The 12,808-nt window shown below is 44.9% G+C and overlaps 2 protein-coding genes across 3 annotated transcripts in view; both read right to left on the bottom strand.

Annotated features, from left to right (window-relative positions):
• RWDD2B (RWD domain containing 2B) overlaps positions 1-12,808 on the bottom strand; it is a 113,335-nt gene that overhangs the window by 32,433 nt on the left and 68,094 nt on the right. For both annotated transcript variants that reach the window (XM_086934022.1, XM_086934024.1), the window contains exons 2-3: positions 4,239-4,469; positions 4,081-4,148 (exon numbers count right to left, since the gene is read on the bottom strand). In XM_086934022.1, coding sequence (XP_086790148.1) covers positions 4,081-4,148; positions 4,239-4,454 — 284 coding nt within the window. In that variant the 5' untranslated portion in view covers positions 4,455-4,469. The remainder of the gene's footprint in view (positions 1-4,080; positions 4,149-4,238; positions 4,470-12,808) is intronic.
• LOC147696930 (mitoregulin-like) lies at positions 11,613-11,976 on the bottom strand. The gene has a single exon (XM_086933259.1). The coding sequence runs from the start codon at positions 11,816-11,818 to the stop codon at positions 11,648-11,650; it is 171 nt and encodes a 56-aa protein (XP_086789385.1). The 5' UTR covers positions 11,819-11,976; the 3' UTR covers positions 11,613-11,647.

Raw genomic sequence — 12,808 nt, 5'->3', positions numbered from 1 at the left:
GTTTGGGATCATCTTTGGTCCAAATGATTTAAAGTTTCTATTGCTGCACGTATTACCCAATCCCTTTTTTAGGTTTCGCCTATTATCATTCGCTTGCGAATGTAATAGGTGAGAATTCAAGTGCTCCATCGACTCGTCAAACCACTGCGGTTTTTTTACTGTGCATGTGAGTCACGTGACCACAAAAGCGGGTCACGTGACCACACAAGCACGCGCATCTCCCTAATCCGCCTGCCACACTTCTCCTCCCCTCGCTCGCATTCCCGCCCCCCCACCAGGCTCTCCCGCCCCCATCCGGCTTCCCTCCGCGCATCTCCCTAATCCGCCTGCCACACTTCTCCTCCCCTCGCTCGCATTCACGCCCCCCCACCAGGCTCTCCCGCCCCCATCCGGCTTCCCTCCGGCCATTTGCCAGCATTGCGAGGCCATTTAACTTAAACTACATGTTTCGGGCTGCTTGCTACTAAACAAATAATCTGCCAACGTATAAAAGGTAAGATACCAGCCACCTTGTGCGAAGGGACTAGATCAATGATGTGTCCGATAACCAATAATTAAATAAAATGCAGGTTTACTTGTTCGCCTTCCCTTGCAGTGAGATGGTGTGCGAACGAACAGCACCCGCCCGTAAGCGAACTCGTCGTATTTTAGACAGTGACGGTCTTGGCTCACAACCTACACTCCCCTCTACCCTCCACCCCCCACCCCGCCACTCCACTCCACTCCCAGTCCTCCCACCAGCCGAAAATACTCAACTCGAGGAAGTGACAATCACGAACGAATTTATGATTAAAAAAACGAGTCAATTCCGAACAACGCGAACCCATTCTCTTAAAATCAGTCAGCAAAAACGCGTTTCGTGAAAACACACGGATTCTTGGAACAAACGATGTAATTTTAACAAAAAGAAATCGATCGTGAAAAAGGGTTTGGAAGTGTAAATTCTGCGGTAAATCGCCATTCACGGCGTCTGCACTGCCGACACCTAGATTGTCACAAAAGTTTGTTTTTGTGCCTTTGTTTAACAATTAGGAATCCCGGTGTTAAGATAGTTTTACCAGTTGTTCTTGAATATATCCCTTTTTAATGTATTTAATTTGCACATGTTTATATTTGGGTCAAGGAAAAATGAAATTGTATTTAGTATATTCTCACATGACAACTAAAAACAAGCACTGGCGTTGCCAATAGGTTTCGCATTTGGAAAGTTGGAGCTATTGGTTTTGTAAATGACATTTTATATTTAGATATTGTTATTGACAATGCCAATAACGATATATAAATATAAAATGTCATTTACAAAACCAATAGCTCCAACTTTCCAAATGCGAAACATATTGGCAACGCCAGTGCTTGTTTTATTTATCATAGAGCTGTTCTCACTCCTGAAAGTATTTCCAAGTTTTCACCTTCATCTCCTTCTTTATGCTGGTCTTGTTCTTCCGAAACAGGTACACTTAAACATCAATTATATGAGTGCCCTTCTGTTTTATCCTTTTGGAATTCGGTTTGGGATACATGTATGCAAATGTTTCATTGTTCTTCCCGTTTAACGTTTGTGAATGTATTTTTAGGTTCTACATCGGATAATTTAGATATTGTTTCATCTGAAGATAAGTTACTTGATCTTTTCATTGCTATTGCATTTAAAGTGATTTTATCTTGTTGGAAAGATAATTCCAAATTATCTATAGCTACTTGGTGGAATTTCATATGTGACGAACATAGGATTGCTGTTGCTTCCTCTTCTTCCATTTCTTTAAAAATTAAGTCTGATCTCCTATGGCTCCCTTTTGTTACTTACTTCTCTTCTAATCGTCCCAATTGACTGCCTGCTCGGTTTTCCTTCACATATATTTCCCCCGCCCCCGATTTACTTTTTCTTCCTTCATCTCCTCCCCTCTTTTTCCTTTCCCCCTTCTTTTCCTTTCTTATCTTTTCTTTACCTTTTCTCTCTCCCCATCATGGTTTCATTTGTATTTATATGCATTCTATGCCTCATGTTTCATCTTATCTTACTCACTGATATTATTGAATGGCTATGTTTTGTATTTGTTTTAAACTTAATAAAAATCTCTTAAACTGAAAAAAAGAGATGGCTGAACTAGGACTTGGAAAGGAAATGTGTAGCAAAACCAGGAACACAAAACAGGACCCAAGTAAGCCAGGAACACAGTACGGGTCAGATCAAAGAGAATGAAAAGTCCAGAAGGCAGGTGTAAAAGGGTCAGAAGAAAGGCAGCGGGATCCAGGACTCAAGAGCGGCAATAGCGCGCCACCACCAGGGCGTGACTAGGGCACGGTTTGGAGACAGAAAAGACAAGGACGATAATGCATCAGGGAAGTGGGACAGAAATCAGGACTGGGAAGTGGAGAAACTAAGAATGGTAAGTTCTGAGATGTATATTGTCATGAGGGACACCAAGTGGCAGAATCCTAACAGCAAATACTGTTCAGTAAAGGAACATGCATTCCCTTCTGTAAAACACCATGCTTGTCCATCAGTACAATAATATATGTACCCACTATTGATACAGAATTCTGCCTACCAGTGATTGGGAAAAGGAGCTCCGGCATTCATTTCCCCATCCTTGCATAGAGTATATAATCCTTTGGCTTTCAAATCAGTGTTTGGCATTCTTGTGCAAGTAAGCACTGGCCGAAATATTCTGTAATGCACTTTTTCACAAGGGAGATTAGATGGATACCATTGCTAATCCATGTATAGTGCTGCTGAATTGGGAAACGGAAGCACCTTCTCTGGGGTAACAGAACTGCTAGCCACTGAGCTACGACTTGAACCTGCATGCCACCCAAATACAGCTCCATTTTCTGAGGTCTTAGTCCTCCTCTTTGAGGGGATAATTTAGGACAGAGATTGCCACTCTGTTGTCATTGTCATTCCTCCTCCTCCCAGTTAGGATCTTGTCAAGCTGTTTAAAAAACGGACACCAAATATAACTTTCTATGTTGTAGAAACCTCTTAAGCCACAACTAGTTTCCCAAGGACTGTTCGGACGAGAGAGGTAATCTCCAGGATTCTAACAAATTCTGCAATGAGTTTAGTGAACTCATATTGTTATGCAAGAGTAGCTCTACTTATATGTAAAATGACTGAATCCCCAAGTATCCAAAGCAGCCACTGTTAGTGGAGGACTGGAAAGGCACTACTTTTGCCACACTTTCAATGGACAGAAGTAAACAATCTGTCACAATTAAGCTTCAGTCCTTATTTAAGTCCAAATCTATGTATTTGATTATTAGAAATAGGGGTGCAGCAGAGGCAGACCACACACTTCCATTCTAGTACCTAGAAAACTAAGGCTTGCCACCCACTGGTTCACAAAGTAATTGAAATGCAATTCATATCTCACCTTCTCATTACAAATTAGCTACACACACTAAAATAATTTAGTTGAATAAAAACATTCAACTACATTCAAGTCATAACTCTCTATGAAAAGTTACATTGCTTTCATATTTATAGCATATATCTACTAAATTTAATTTAATATAAATTATGTTACAAATTATCCTTAAAAAACTGAATTCTATTATTAAAGCACTAAACTACACAATACATTCATCTCATCCTTATCTTTCTTATTTGATAGAATTATAAGGGTATGTTGAGTTAGGGTGATTTTAATATGTCATTGGGAAAACCTCACCCCACTGAAGATGTCCAGGGGATTGTACACGGTTGGACCCTAACATCATATCAAGAGTGAAGCCAAAGTATACACAGAGAGAAAGCTGCAAATACAAAGCAATCATTACTCTCAGAAGTAATAACGGACATCTACCATGTTTACCTGCAATGTATTTTTTATTTGCTGTATTTGTTTTGTTGAAACATACAAAAGAATTATAGAAATAATATTAATCTTTTCAGCATGATTTTGTGGTTTCGGGACATGTCCGTAAACAGCCACAGGGGTGGGCATAGGTGTTTGCTTAACGTTTATTATTTCACTTATGAGGGGATGGTACAATTATGAGAAAGGGAACTGTTCCACTGCATAATCCATATATATATATCTGTACAGCATTATGTTGAAAGAGTTAACTGTACTGTACCTGACAACAATTTCTGGCAGTATTGTTGGGTAACGGAAGGGATAAGAACAGGACAAAGAGAAAATCTCCTACAATAAAAACAAAACACAAAATCTATCTTAAAGAGTAATCACAATACTTGGCTAAGATCTGTTTTTTGCATTTAACATGCGACTTACCTCTACGGTTTCAGAAACATCCAATTTTAAATATATTGTAAAATGGATTTTCGATGTTGGGGCACTTAGCATCTTCTTATCAACGAAGTCTCTGAGTTCTGCTAAAGCCAGCTGATCATTCACAACAAATTCATCTTCAGTGGGAAACATGCTGGCAAGCAGTTCAATTTCAGAGAGCTGGGCTTCGGCTTCTTCAACTGTCGACATTTTCAGCATATAGTATGAGGGTTTCTAAACAACAGATAAATACAAATGTCCTGAAACAAGAAGGAAATCCATCTCCTATACAAAGATCTCTGCCACATCTTATTTTACAATTGGCAGGTGCTATGTAATTTAATTTACTAGAGAACTCCATCTCATGAGGGCCACCATGTTCCAGTTCTGGATTTCATTTAACAACCCTGTCCACTGTGGGGGGTTTAGTTGTGTTTCAATTCAATAGATTACAATGGTGTGCTAATGGAATGACTAAGGAGATATATAGTGAGTAAATGGACAAAATAAGGTAGAATATAGTGCCACTAATTACATGAAATAATCTAATAACCTCATATACATGTCAACAGCAAAGTAAAATTGATAAAGATGATTGATTATTTAAAATCAGGATGAATCAACAAATGACAGTACATACATAAAAACCATCATAAAATATCGACTGAATTTTTCACAAGCAAGACACAAATCTGGCACCTTCACGTTGAACCTTTATATTAAGATGAAAATAGAATTGAACAGCATCACCCTCAATCTGTATTCCATAGTGTTGAGCTAGTAAGTCACAGCATAGATCTAAAGAGTGCGCTTCTGTGACCTGTGTTGATCTCCTAGGAAGTAGTTTGAATGCTGCTGTAGGTTATTTGATTTTACCTCAGTACACATAACAATCATTTGCGTCAATTTACGGTTGAGACCCTAGAGCCTGGCCCGGTTTTCATGAGGGCATGCAAAGTGTACCCTCTTTTACTGAGAGAGGATATTGGCCACTCTACCCAGGCTGGGGTAGACTGACAATGGTGGCAGCATCAATGTATAGTCAGGGTCAATCTGTACCCTTTGTGAGGGGTTGCCTACCAGCTCCCTCCTGGTAAAGTCTGTGCAATCTCCCTTACATTGGTTCTTTTTGCCTTTATCATGGCTGTTGGAACTGGGGTCACCAGTTCCCTGGGGGTAGCATGGCACGAGCGGGTAGGCATCCGAAAGCTTACGTGTAAAGTGACCATACAGCACACACATCCACTGAGACAGTAAAATGGGCACGCAATGACTGACGCCACTCCAGTGAGTATTAGTAAAAATCAAGTAACTTTTATATAGAGCAGAGTCAGGGTAATCAAAAGTTCATAGTATCAATAACTTATTTGTTTTCCTTCAGAATACATATGTTTCAACACTTTGTAATAAATACTCAGAGGAATAAATATTAAATATCAAATAAATATTGAATATTAGATAATCACAGGCCTGACCTTAGCCTTGCTTCTTGTCAGCACCTGCAAGGAATTCATTATAAGGACAACCAAATAACATTGCATCTCATTCAGGGTAACTTTGGCAATAAAGGCATGAATATCACCTTAAAAGCTTTTCATCAGTACATTTCAATAATCCTGTCTGGAAGGAAATAACGTTTCTTTGCACAGCGGTAAACATTTCCTATCTGCAGGAATTAAACAGTTCAACGCAGAGAAGAACTTTTCATTAGGTATGCATCAACCTTTCATCCGGTAACACTGGCTCAGTTCACTAGGCAAGTACTCCCACCTCTTCAGGTGTTCTAACATTCCTTCTGGCCAGAATAAACATTTGAGGAATCAAGCAATGATAATAACAATCCCTTAGCCACAGTAACCATTTGCCTCAGGGGATAACAGTGGGCTTCCATTTGGCTTCTCACCAAGCAAGGGTGAGCTTTCCCTTAGACACAGATAAAACATTTCATTAGGACAGAATTACCCATCTCATCAGGTAAGGATAACCTTTCATTAAATGTAGAACAGTTAGTTAACCAGGGTAAACCCTCTCAGTAGACAGGTACACCCCTTTCAATAGTTACCTATATGCCCTCAAGCATTGCAGAACTAAACAGGACTAAACAGTTCCCTATTGCACAGATAAGCATTTCCTCATGTAAGGGAAAACATTTAATCATAACCCTCTGGTTTACCCCTTGGAGGTAAAGCAATCAACTTTTTTCAAGGTACACTCCTGCAGGAATAAACATTGCATTACTCCTGAATAACATTTCCTTCAGCATGTCTAAACAGTTCATCATAGATAATCATAATAGATAATAATTGAAGACCCACCAACATCTCATTAGGCCGGAATGAAACTTGGCTTATGCAAATAAAGCAGTTCCTTACTTAGGAATAACCCATTCATGGGTATAAATACCCATTTTGGTAGGTAAGAGCGACCACTTCATTTCTAGGTCCTACTAAACCAGGCCAAAGTGAACATTTAAGACATTCCATTAATGGACTCCTAACCAGGGGTTAACTCAGAGCCCAACTATGGCACCTCCTCAACCTGGCATTAGGCTGAATTACAGCTCTCTGGCAGTAAGGCGATTTTAGACATTTCCTTAGATAACGGAGGGCATTCCTAAAGGCATTGCACTAGGCAGGATTAAACATTTAATTACCACATTGAGCCTATAGAACCCTGGTACCTAGGGATCAATCAAGAGGTGGCACCTTTTCATTAAACCATGAAGACCTGCTTAGGGCAGGTTGGAAGAACCAGTCCCTCAACGTGGGGTTCACTTTACTATAATGCAGGCCCCCCCCCCCCCCTAAAAAGGTCTTACAGGGCTCCGGCCCAGTTCAGGTGCTTTTATGGGCTAATCGGGGCCAACAGGGCCCAACTACAGTTTCTCCCAGGGAAGGGGCGGCTCATGGCCTCCTTCGGGGCCTTCCGCCCTCCTCCTTGGGGTTACCTTCTCTCTTCTGCCTTTCCAGGGCCCTTGCGGAGGTTTCCGGTAAGGGGAAGGGCTTCTACTCCTCTCTGAGCCCTCCCTGATGAGGACCGGCTGTTCCCGGGCATTCTGCAGCCTCCACGGCCCGGGAACCACTCAGAATGCGGCGCAGGAGGGACTAGGCCGCAGCGGCCAATGACGTTTTACCAAAGGCGGGGGCGCGGCCGGTGACTCGGCGCCCCCCTCACGGGACCTGAGAGGCAGGCTTTAAGTCCTCTCAGGCCTAGCGCGGCCTAACAGGAATTCCGGCGGCCCTCTCCTAACACCGGGGGCCGCCGCAACGGAACACACAACGGGGGCAGGAGAAGCACAGCGAACGCGGCGGCCTCCCCAGGGCTCCGGGGGCCGCCGCAGGGACTGCATGCGATCGGGCCGGGCGAGGCCCACGGCACCACAGCGGCGGGAATCGGGACAGCGGCCACAGGAGCCCGGGCTACAGCGGAGAGTCCCCACTCCCAATCAGCGCTCCTCAGGGCACCAACAGTCTTGTGTGCCCCACGCTGTGGGGGATTCTAAGCAAGAGCGCTCTGGAAGGTATCAGCGCTTTGGCTAGCACCACGTAGGGCACAGAAGCAGTCTAGGCAATAGCGCTTCCACGGGCACCGCAGTTCTGGGAGCTAGCGCTGAGACAGCAGTAGCGCTTGGGCAGTTTCCACAATAGCGCTCCTGGCAGCCACAGATCCTCAAATGACAGCGCTGGGAACTCAGGGTTAGTTACAGCACCAGCACTTCGCAGGCACAGAGCTTCTCAGGGGCCATTCCCATAAATAAGGCAGTTCAGGCAGCACGAGCAGGACAGGTAGTCCAGGGTGCTAGCGCCAGGGAATAGGAGCGCTTAGCCAGCAGGCAGTTTATTTAAGTTGGAAGCAAACCAGCAGATCAGACAGGACAGGCCACACGACAGTGGCAGGTTAGCGCAGGGACCCAGGTGGCCTCAGGGAGCGCAGGGGGGTGACTCAGCGCCAATACCTGGTTGATCCCTCAATAGTCCTGTAGGTAGAAAGGTTTCTTCTTGGCGCTTTAGGTTTCTTGCGCCTTTGTAAATAGCAGATTCTTGGTTCCTTGAAGGGGAGTTGAGTTGATGGCTGGTATCAAATCTCCTTAGCCGGTCACCTCAGGTGGACTCTGGGTTCCCCTCCTGCCGGGCCAGATCAGGGGGGTAAGTTCAGGATTCCTCAACACTTGGAAGGCAACACCTAAGCCCTGTCACTCCCAGTATCATAGGTCCCCGACTAGGCCCCACTGCCTAAAACTCCTGCGTAGGTTCTCCCTCTTCTCTCCTCAGTTCTCTCTGATAGGAAAGTTTCCCTCCCTTTCTTTATATAGGCCCAGGTCAGGTGACCACCCTCTAAGGCGGCTAAAATAGGCTCCACCCCTATTCTAGAAGGTGCCAGGAGCTTCCCTACCCTAACTGTGGGCAGGCAAGGCAGGCTGGAATAGTTACAATGTTTAGGGGTTCCAGCCAGCTCCTGGCTACTAGAATGCACCTGAAAAGACCACGCTGCAGTAGAAGGGGTCAGTGGCAGCCATGTTGGGGGTAGAGAGCACCTGCACCTAGCATTGATTTTAATAATACATAGGGCATCTCAACCTCACAGGGCCTATACAACTTTATTACGAGGGGGGGACATCCAGTATTAGGGGAGCGAAAATTTCAGGAAAAAGGACCAAGTCCAACACAACTCCGCTCCAGCCAAAATTCAGGGTAGACCAATCATCGCCTTGATCGCCTACAGTTTTCGTCCGCCAGATCGCACTTTTTTTGCGTCACGGATCTCTGCCTGACGTAAACATGGCAGCGGGGCATGCGCATTGTCGAAGTGCCGGTGAGCGCGAGGGATGGGCAGCGCATGCTGCTTGTTTATTACGGTGCCTTGCTTACCCACACCTAACATGGCAGCAGCTCGTTTTTTTGCCCTGTTCAACAGTGCGAGCAGACCTATTTTTGAGGGTTGTTGTTTTCGTTTCCCCTTCTAATAAAAGGTTATAATCTGCAAACTAGCTGCGTGGCCTTCTCGTTTATCAAGCGGGGGTGCTGTTGTATTATCGTTTGTCATGCTGGTGAACTGTTCTAAACCTCGGAATTCATTGCAGCACCTGGATCTTGTGGGAGGAAAGCGCTGCCATTTCTGGGCTTAATCCTGAAAATGTGCTTTCTACTTTTCTGCTAGGTTTATTCTCAGTGTTCATTATTTACTCCTTTCAGAAACCCTCTTGCTGTGTCCGTAATAACACTAGCACTTGCTGCCAAGGTCTTTAAAGCACTCCCCTGTCAAGTGCACTCAGGGCCAGCTCACGTCTTCAGTCTTGACGCGGAAACCTGACTAAAGACAACTGCATTGTTTGCTTCGTGCCTAGTCCTATGTATAGGTGCCTCTGCGATTCAGCAAAGAGGGTGCCACTAATGAAATGAGCCACTTTGAATGGTTCTGGCCTCTGTTCCAATCAATGTTTAGGAAGCCTGTCTCCCACAAGCGAGTCAGCGCGGTCCCATCCCAAAGGAGCTGTCCTATCCATCTCTACTGACGCCTTTAATCTGCATAAAAACACAGTCCATGGACACATTTTTCAACCTCTACCAGGCCCAGAGGGCAGCCTGCAGTAAATTCTTTAGCCTTGGCGGCTGTTAGTTAACCAAAGCACACGTTTCATCCCACATGACATTCCAGAGGGTATAATACTTCAGGCTTCCTGAGTGCTGGCAGTTATTTTTTTTTATTTATTTAAGAAGCGAGGGTATCGGAGTGCTTTACAGCAGATACAATGCAGAGATTTACAACAAACAAAACAAAAAGAAATAACACGTTAACATTGTAGTTGGAATTTGCATAGTAGCCAGGGAAGCCAGGGCACCAATCACAAGTGCTAAGATCCTTAATCTTAAGGTGACCTTTCCTCGCTGTGAGTTGCCGAAAGGTGACAAGCCATTTCAATCCCCTCTTGGCAGCACCACTTGAACTGCCAAAGGTCTGAAAACCTAAGAATTTTAAAGATATGTTTCTGCCACATCTCCTTATACAGCTCTGTGTAGTTAATTGTACTCAAAGTGGGAGGTGCAATATAGCCTTCTAACTCGAAATGCCGCTGTGAAATGTAGTTTTTATTATTGTACAAGAAAAAGGCCATCAATAATAGCAAACCAATTAACGCTCTTCAACTGCCACTCTCACATCCCGTCGCATGCAGCACATGTCAGCAGCTGAAAGGCTTCGTGAAGCTTACTTCACATGCAGAAGCTGTGAGACATCTAATTTTACCGACCTCTGGAGGATGAGAGCCCAAGAGGGCCGCGCTAGGATTTAGACTGAGAACTCTGCACTAACCCTGGACGTCGACCCAATTAACCGAGTGGTTTTTTTTAATGATATTTTGTTTAAGTTCCCATAGCACTGAAATTGAATTTCACCCGATTGCGTTGGTTGCATAACATTGAACAGTAGATTATAAACTCTCTGATATTTTAGATTTATTTTTTGGGCTGTGATTGCTCTCAAACCTATTAACTTAGCGCCCACTTAACAATGGTGTTTATCGCAAAATCGATAGTTTTTTGAACGAACATTTTGAACATCTTAAAGACCGTTCTGTATTGATATCTGGACTCCTATTCTATTCAGTATTTAACCACAAAGTGACAATGTTGTAGCATATTTGCGCACAATCCGTTCCAAATGACTATTAGTGTTTTTTAGGTCTCGTCTGTCGATGCGCATGCGCATCGAGCAAGGCGAGAGTATTGCGAGTTATCCACTCTTTATCCACACTGCAAGGAATCGTGGCGATTCCTTGCAGTGCCCGTGACTTTTAAGGTCAATGCGCATGCGCATTAAGCTTATGCGCATGCGCATTGACCTTAAAAGTCACGGGCGCGTGCATGTCCCCTCTCCGCCCCCTCCCCCGTTCCGCCCCCTCCCCTGTTCCGCCCCCTCCCCTTCCCGCCGTGTCGCATTTCTCCTCCCCCCTCCCCTCTCTTCCCTCCGGCTTGTTTGTTTATTTGAGCCGCACCGCCCCCTCCCGCCGTGTCGCATCTCTCCTCCCCCCTCCCCTCTCTTCCCTCCGTCTTGTTGTTATGTCTGATTTTGCCAACTAAGCAGTAGTTGGAAAACTTGTTTACTGCGCAGTCGTCATATTTCTCGTTACTGTAGTACAGTGGAAATTTCCCTGCCAACACTCTATCTGTTGTTTAAATCACAGAGTCCGTGCCTCTATCAGTCATCTTTCCCACCGGGGAGTTTCACTTTTTATAAAACCCTTGTCATATACCACAGACCAAACCTGTGACTCATGGGCGCAAAAAGTTACCAAAACCTGCCCGGAAGCATTAGAACACGTGCCACTTTAAAAACACTGCACTCCTCTGTCCTGCACACATGATGCACACTAAGGGTTTATTTACTTTGGGGAGACTCGCCTGTTTGAGCAATGTTTAGGAAAGGTCGAGCTTCTTCTGGGTCTCGATGAGTTTGTCATGCAGTCGCTTCCGTTTCCAGTCCAAGAACCTTCTACGCTGGCGGTTAGCTTGCCACCCCACCAGCACCCCTGAGGCAAAGGCGAGAGTTACGGCAAGATACAGGCTACGCTCCGACACATCACCCATGGCGGTCCCTTCTGTCTATGAGCCCGCCTACTGTCGCGCCGTGCGCCCCGGCAGCTCCGACTCCAAGGTCACCGAACACGGTTCTACTCAAACGGCTGTTTGTATACAAAGTAATAGCTCACAGCGCACAAGACATCCCGGAGCTCACCGCCATCTTGGAATGGTGCCGTTTACTTCAGTGGCAACGGAAGCCTTGTAATGAATTGCTCCAAAAAGTGAACATTTTCTTCCCCGGACCCCCCATCGCCCTTTAAAGACCCCGTGCAACTGGGCTATGGAGCAGCAAGCAGTCCTTTTCAGCTCAAGAATTAAGCAATCAGCCTTGTCCTGGCGACTTCATGCGCGCTCTCATGGCACAATATTATCCGTGGCGATAAAAATCACCCCGCAAACAGATATTTATTTTGCAGCGCCCTCGTTCTTCCAACAAACCCCCCTCCACCCCATTCGCTCTGCCTGGTAATAAGGTGGCTGTTGAAAAGAAATCAAGACAGACAGGCATTTTAACCGAGCAGATGAGAGCTGTCCTCAGCCCCCCTCCCCCTCATAAATTCTTTGTATGTGGTCAAGGAGATGCTGACGAGGTAAGGTCCTGTCGATGGCAGGGGGGAAGCAGGAGAGAAAGGCAGCCAGAGCCTCGAAGCAGAGGGCTGCTGCTGGCAGTGCAGCCTGCTGGGCCGGGTCACTCTGTGTTATCAGGCTGCATGTACAATGTCATTTTCCTGACGCCCCCACCCTCTGTATATTTGCCCTCCATTTTCTCCAGTAAGGATGAATGACAGCTTTACTTACAGATTCTCCAGCACAATATGATGCTTTTTTGACAGCCTGTCTTTCAGATGCAGCTGAGTCCGGAAATAGAGAAAAAAAACATGCAGTTCTGCTTTTTTTCGCTCCCATCTGCTCATGGCATGCGCAGTGTGCTAAAAATTCATTCTTTATGTATGTCAAATGCAGGAATCAGTCTTTGGCGTTGAATTAAATGTTAGT

Source organism: Lissotriton vulgaris, chromosome 8 (assembly GCF_964263255.1).
Source record: "Lissotriton vulgaris chromosome 8, aLisVul1.2, whole genome shotgun sequence".
NCBI classification, from domain to species: Eukaryota; Metazoa; Chordata; class Amphibia; order Caudata; family Salamandridae; genus Lissotriton; species Lissotriton vulgaris.
The sequence above is the reverse complement of the archived record's forward strand: the minus strand, read 5'-3'. Positions and strand labels throughout refer to the sequence as shown.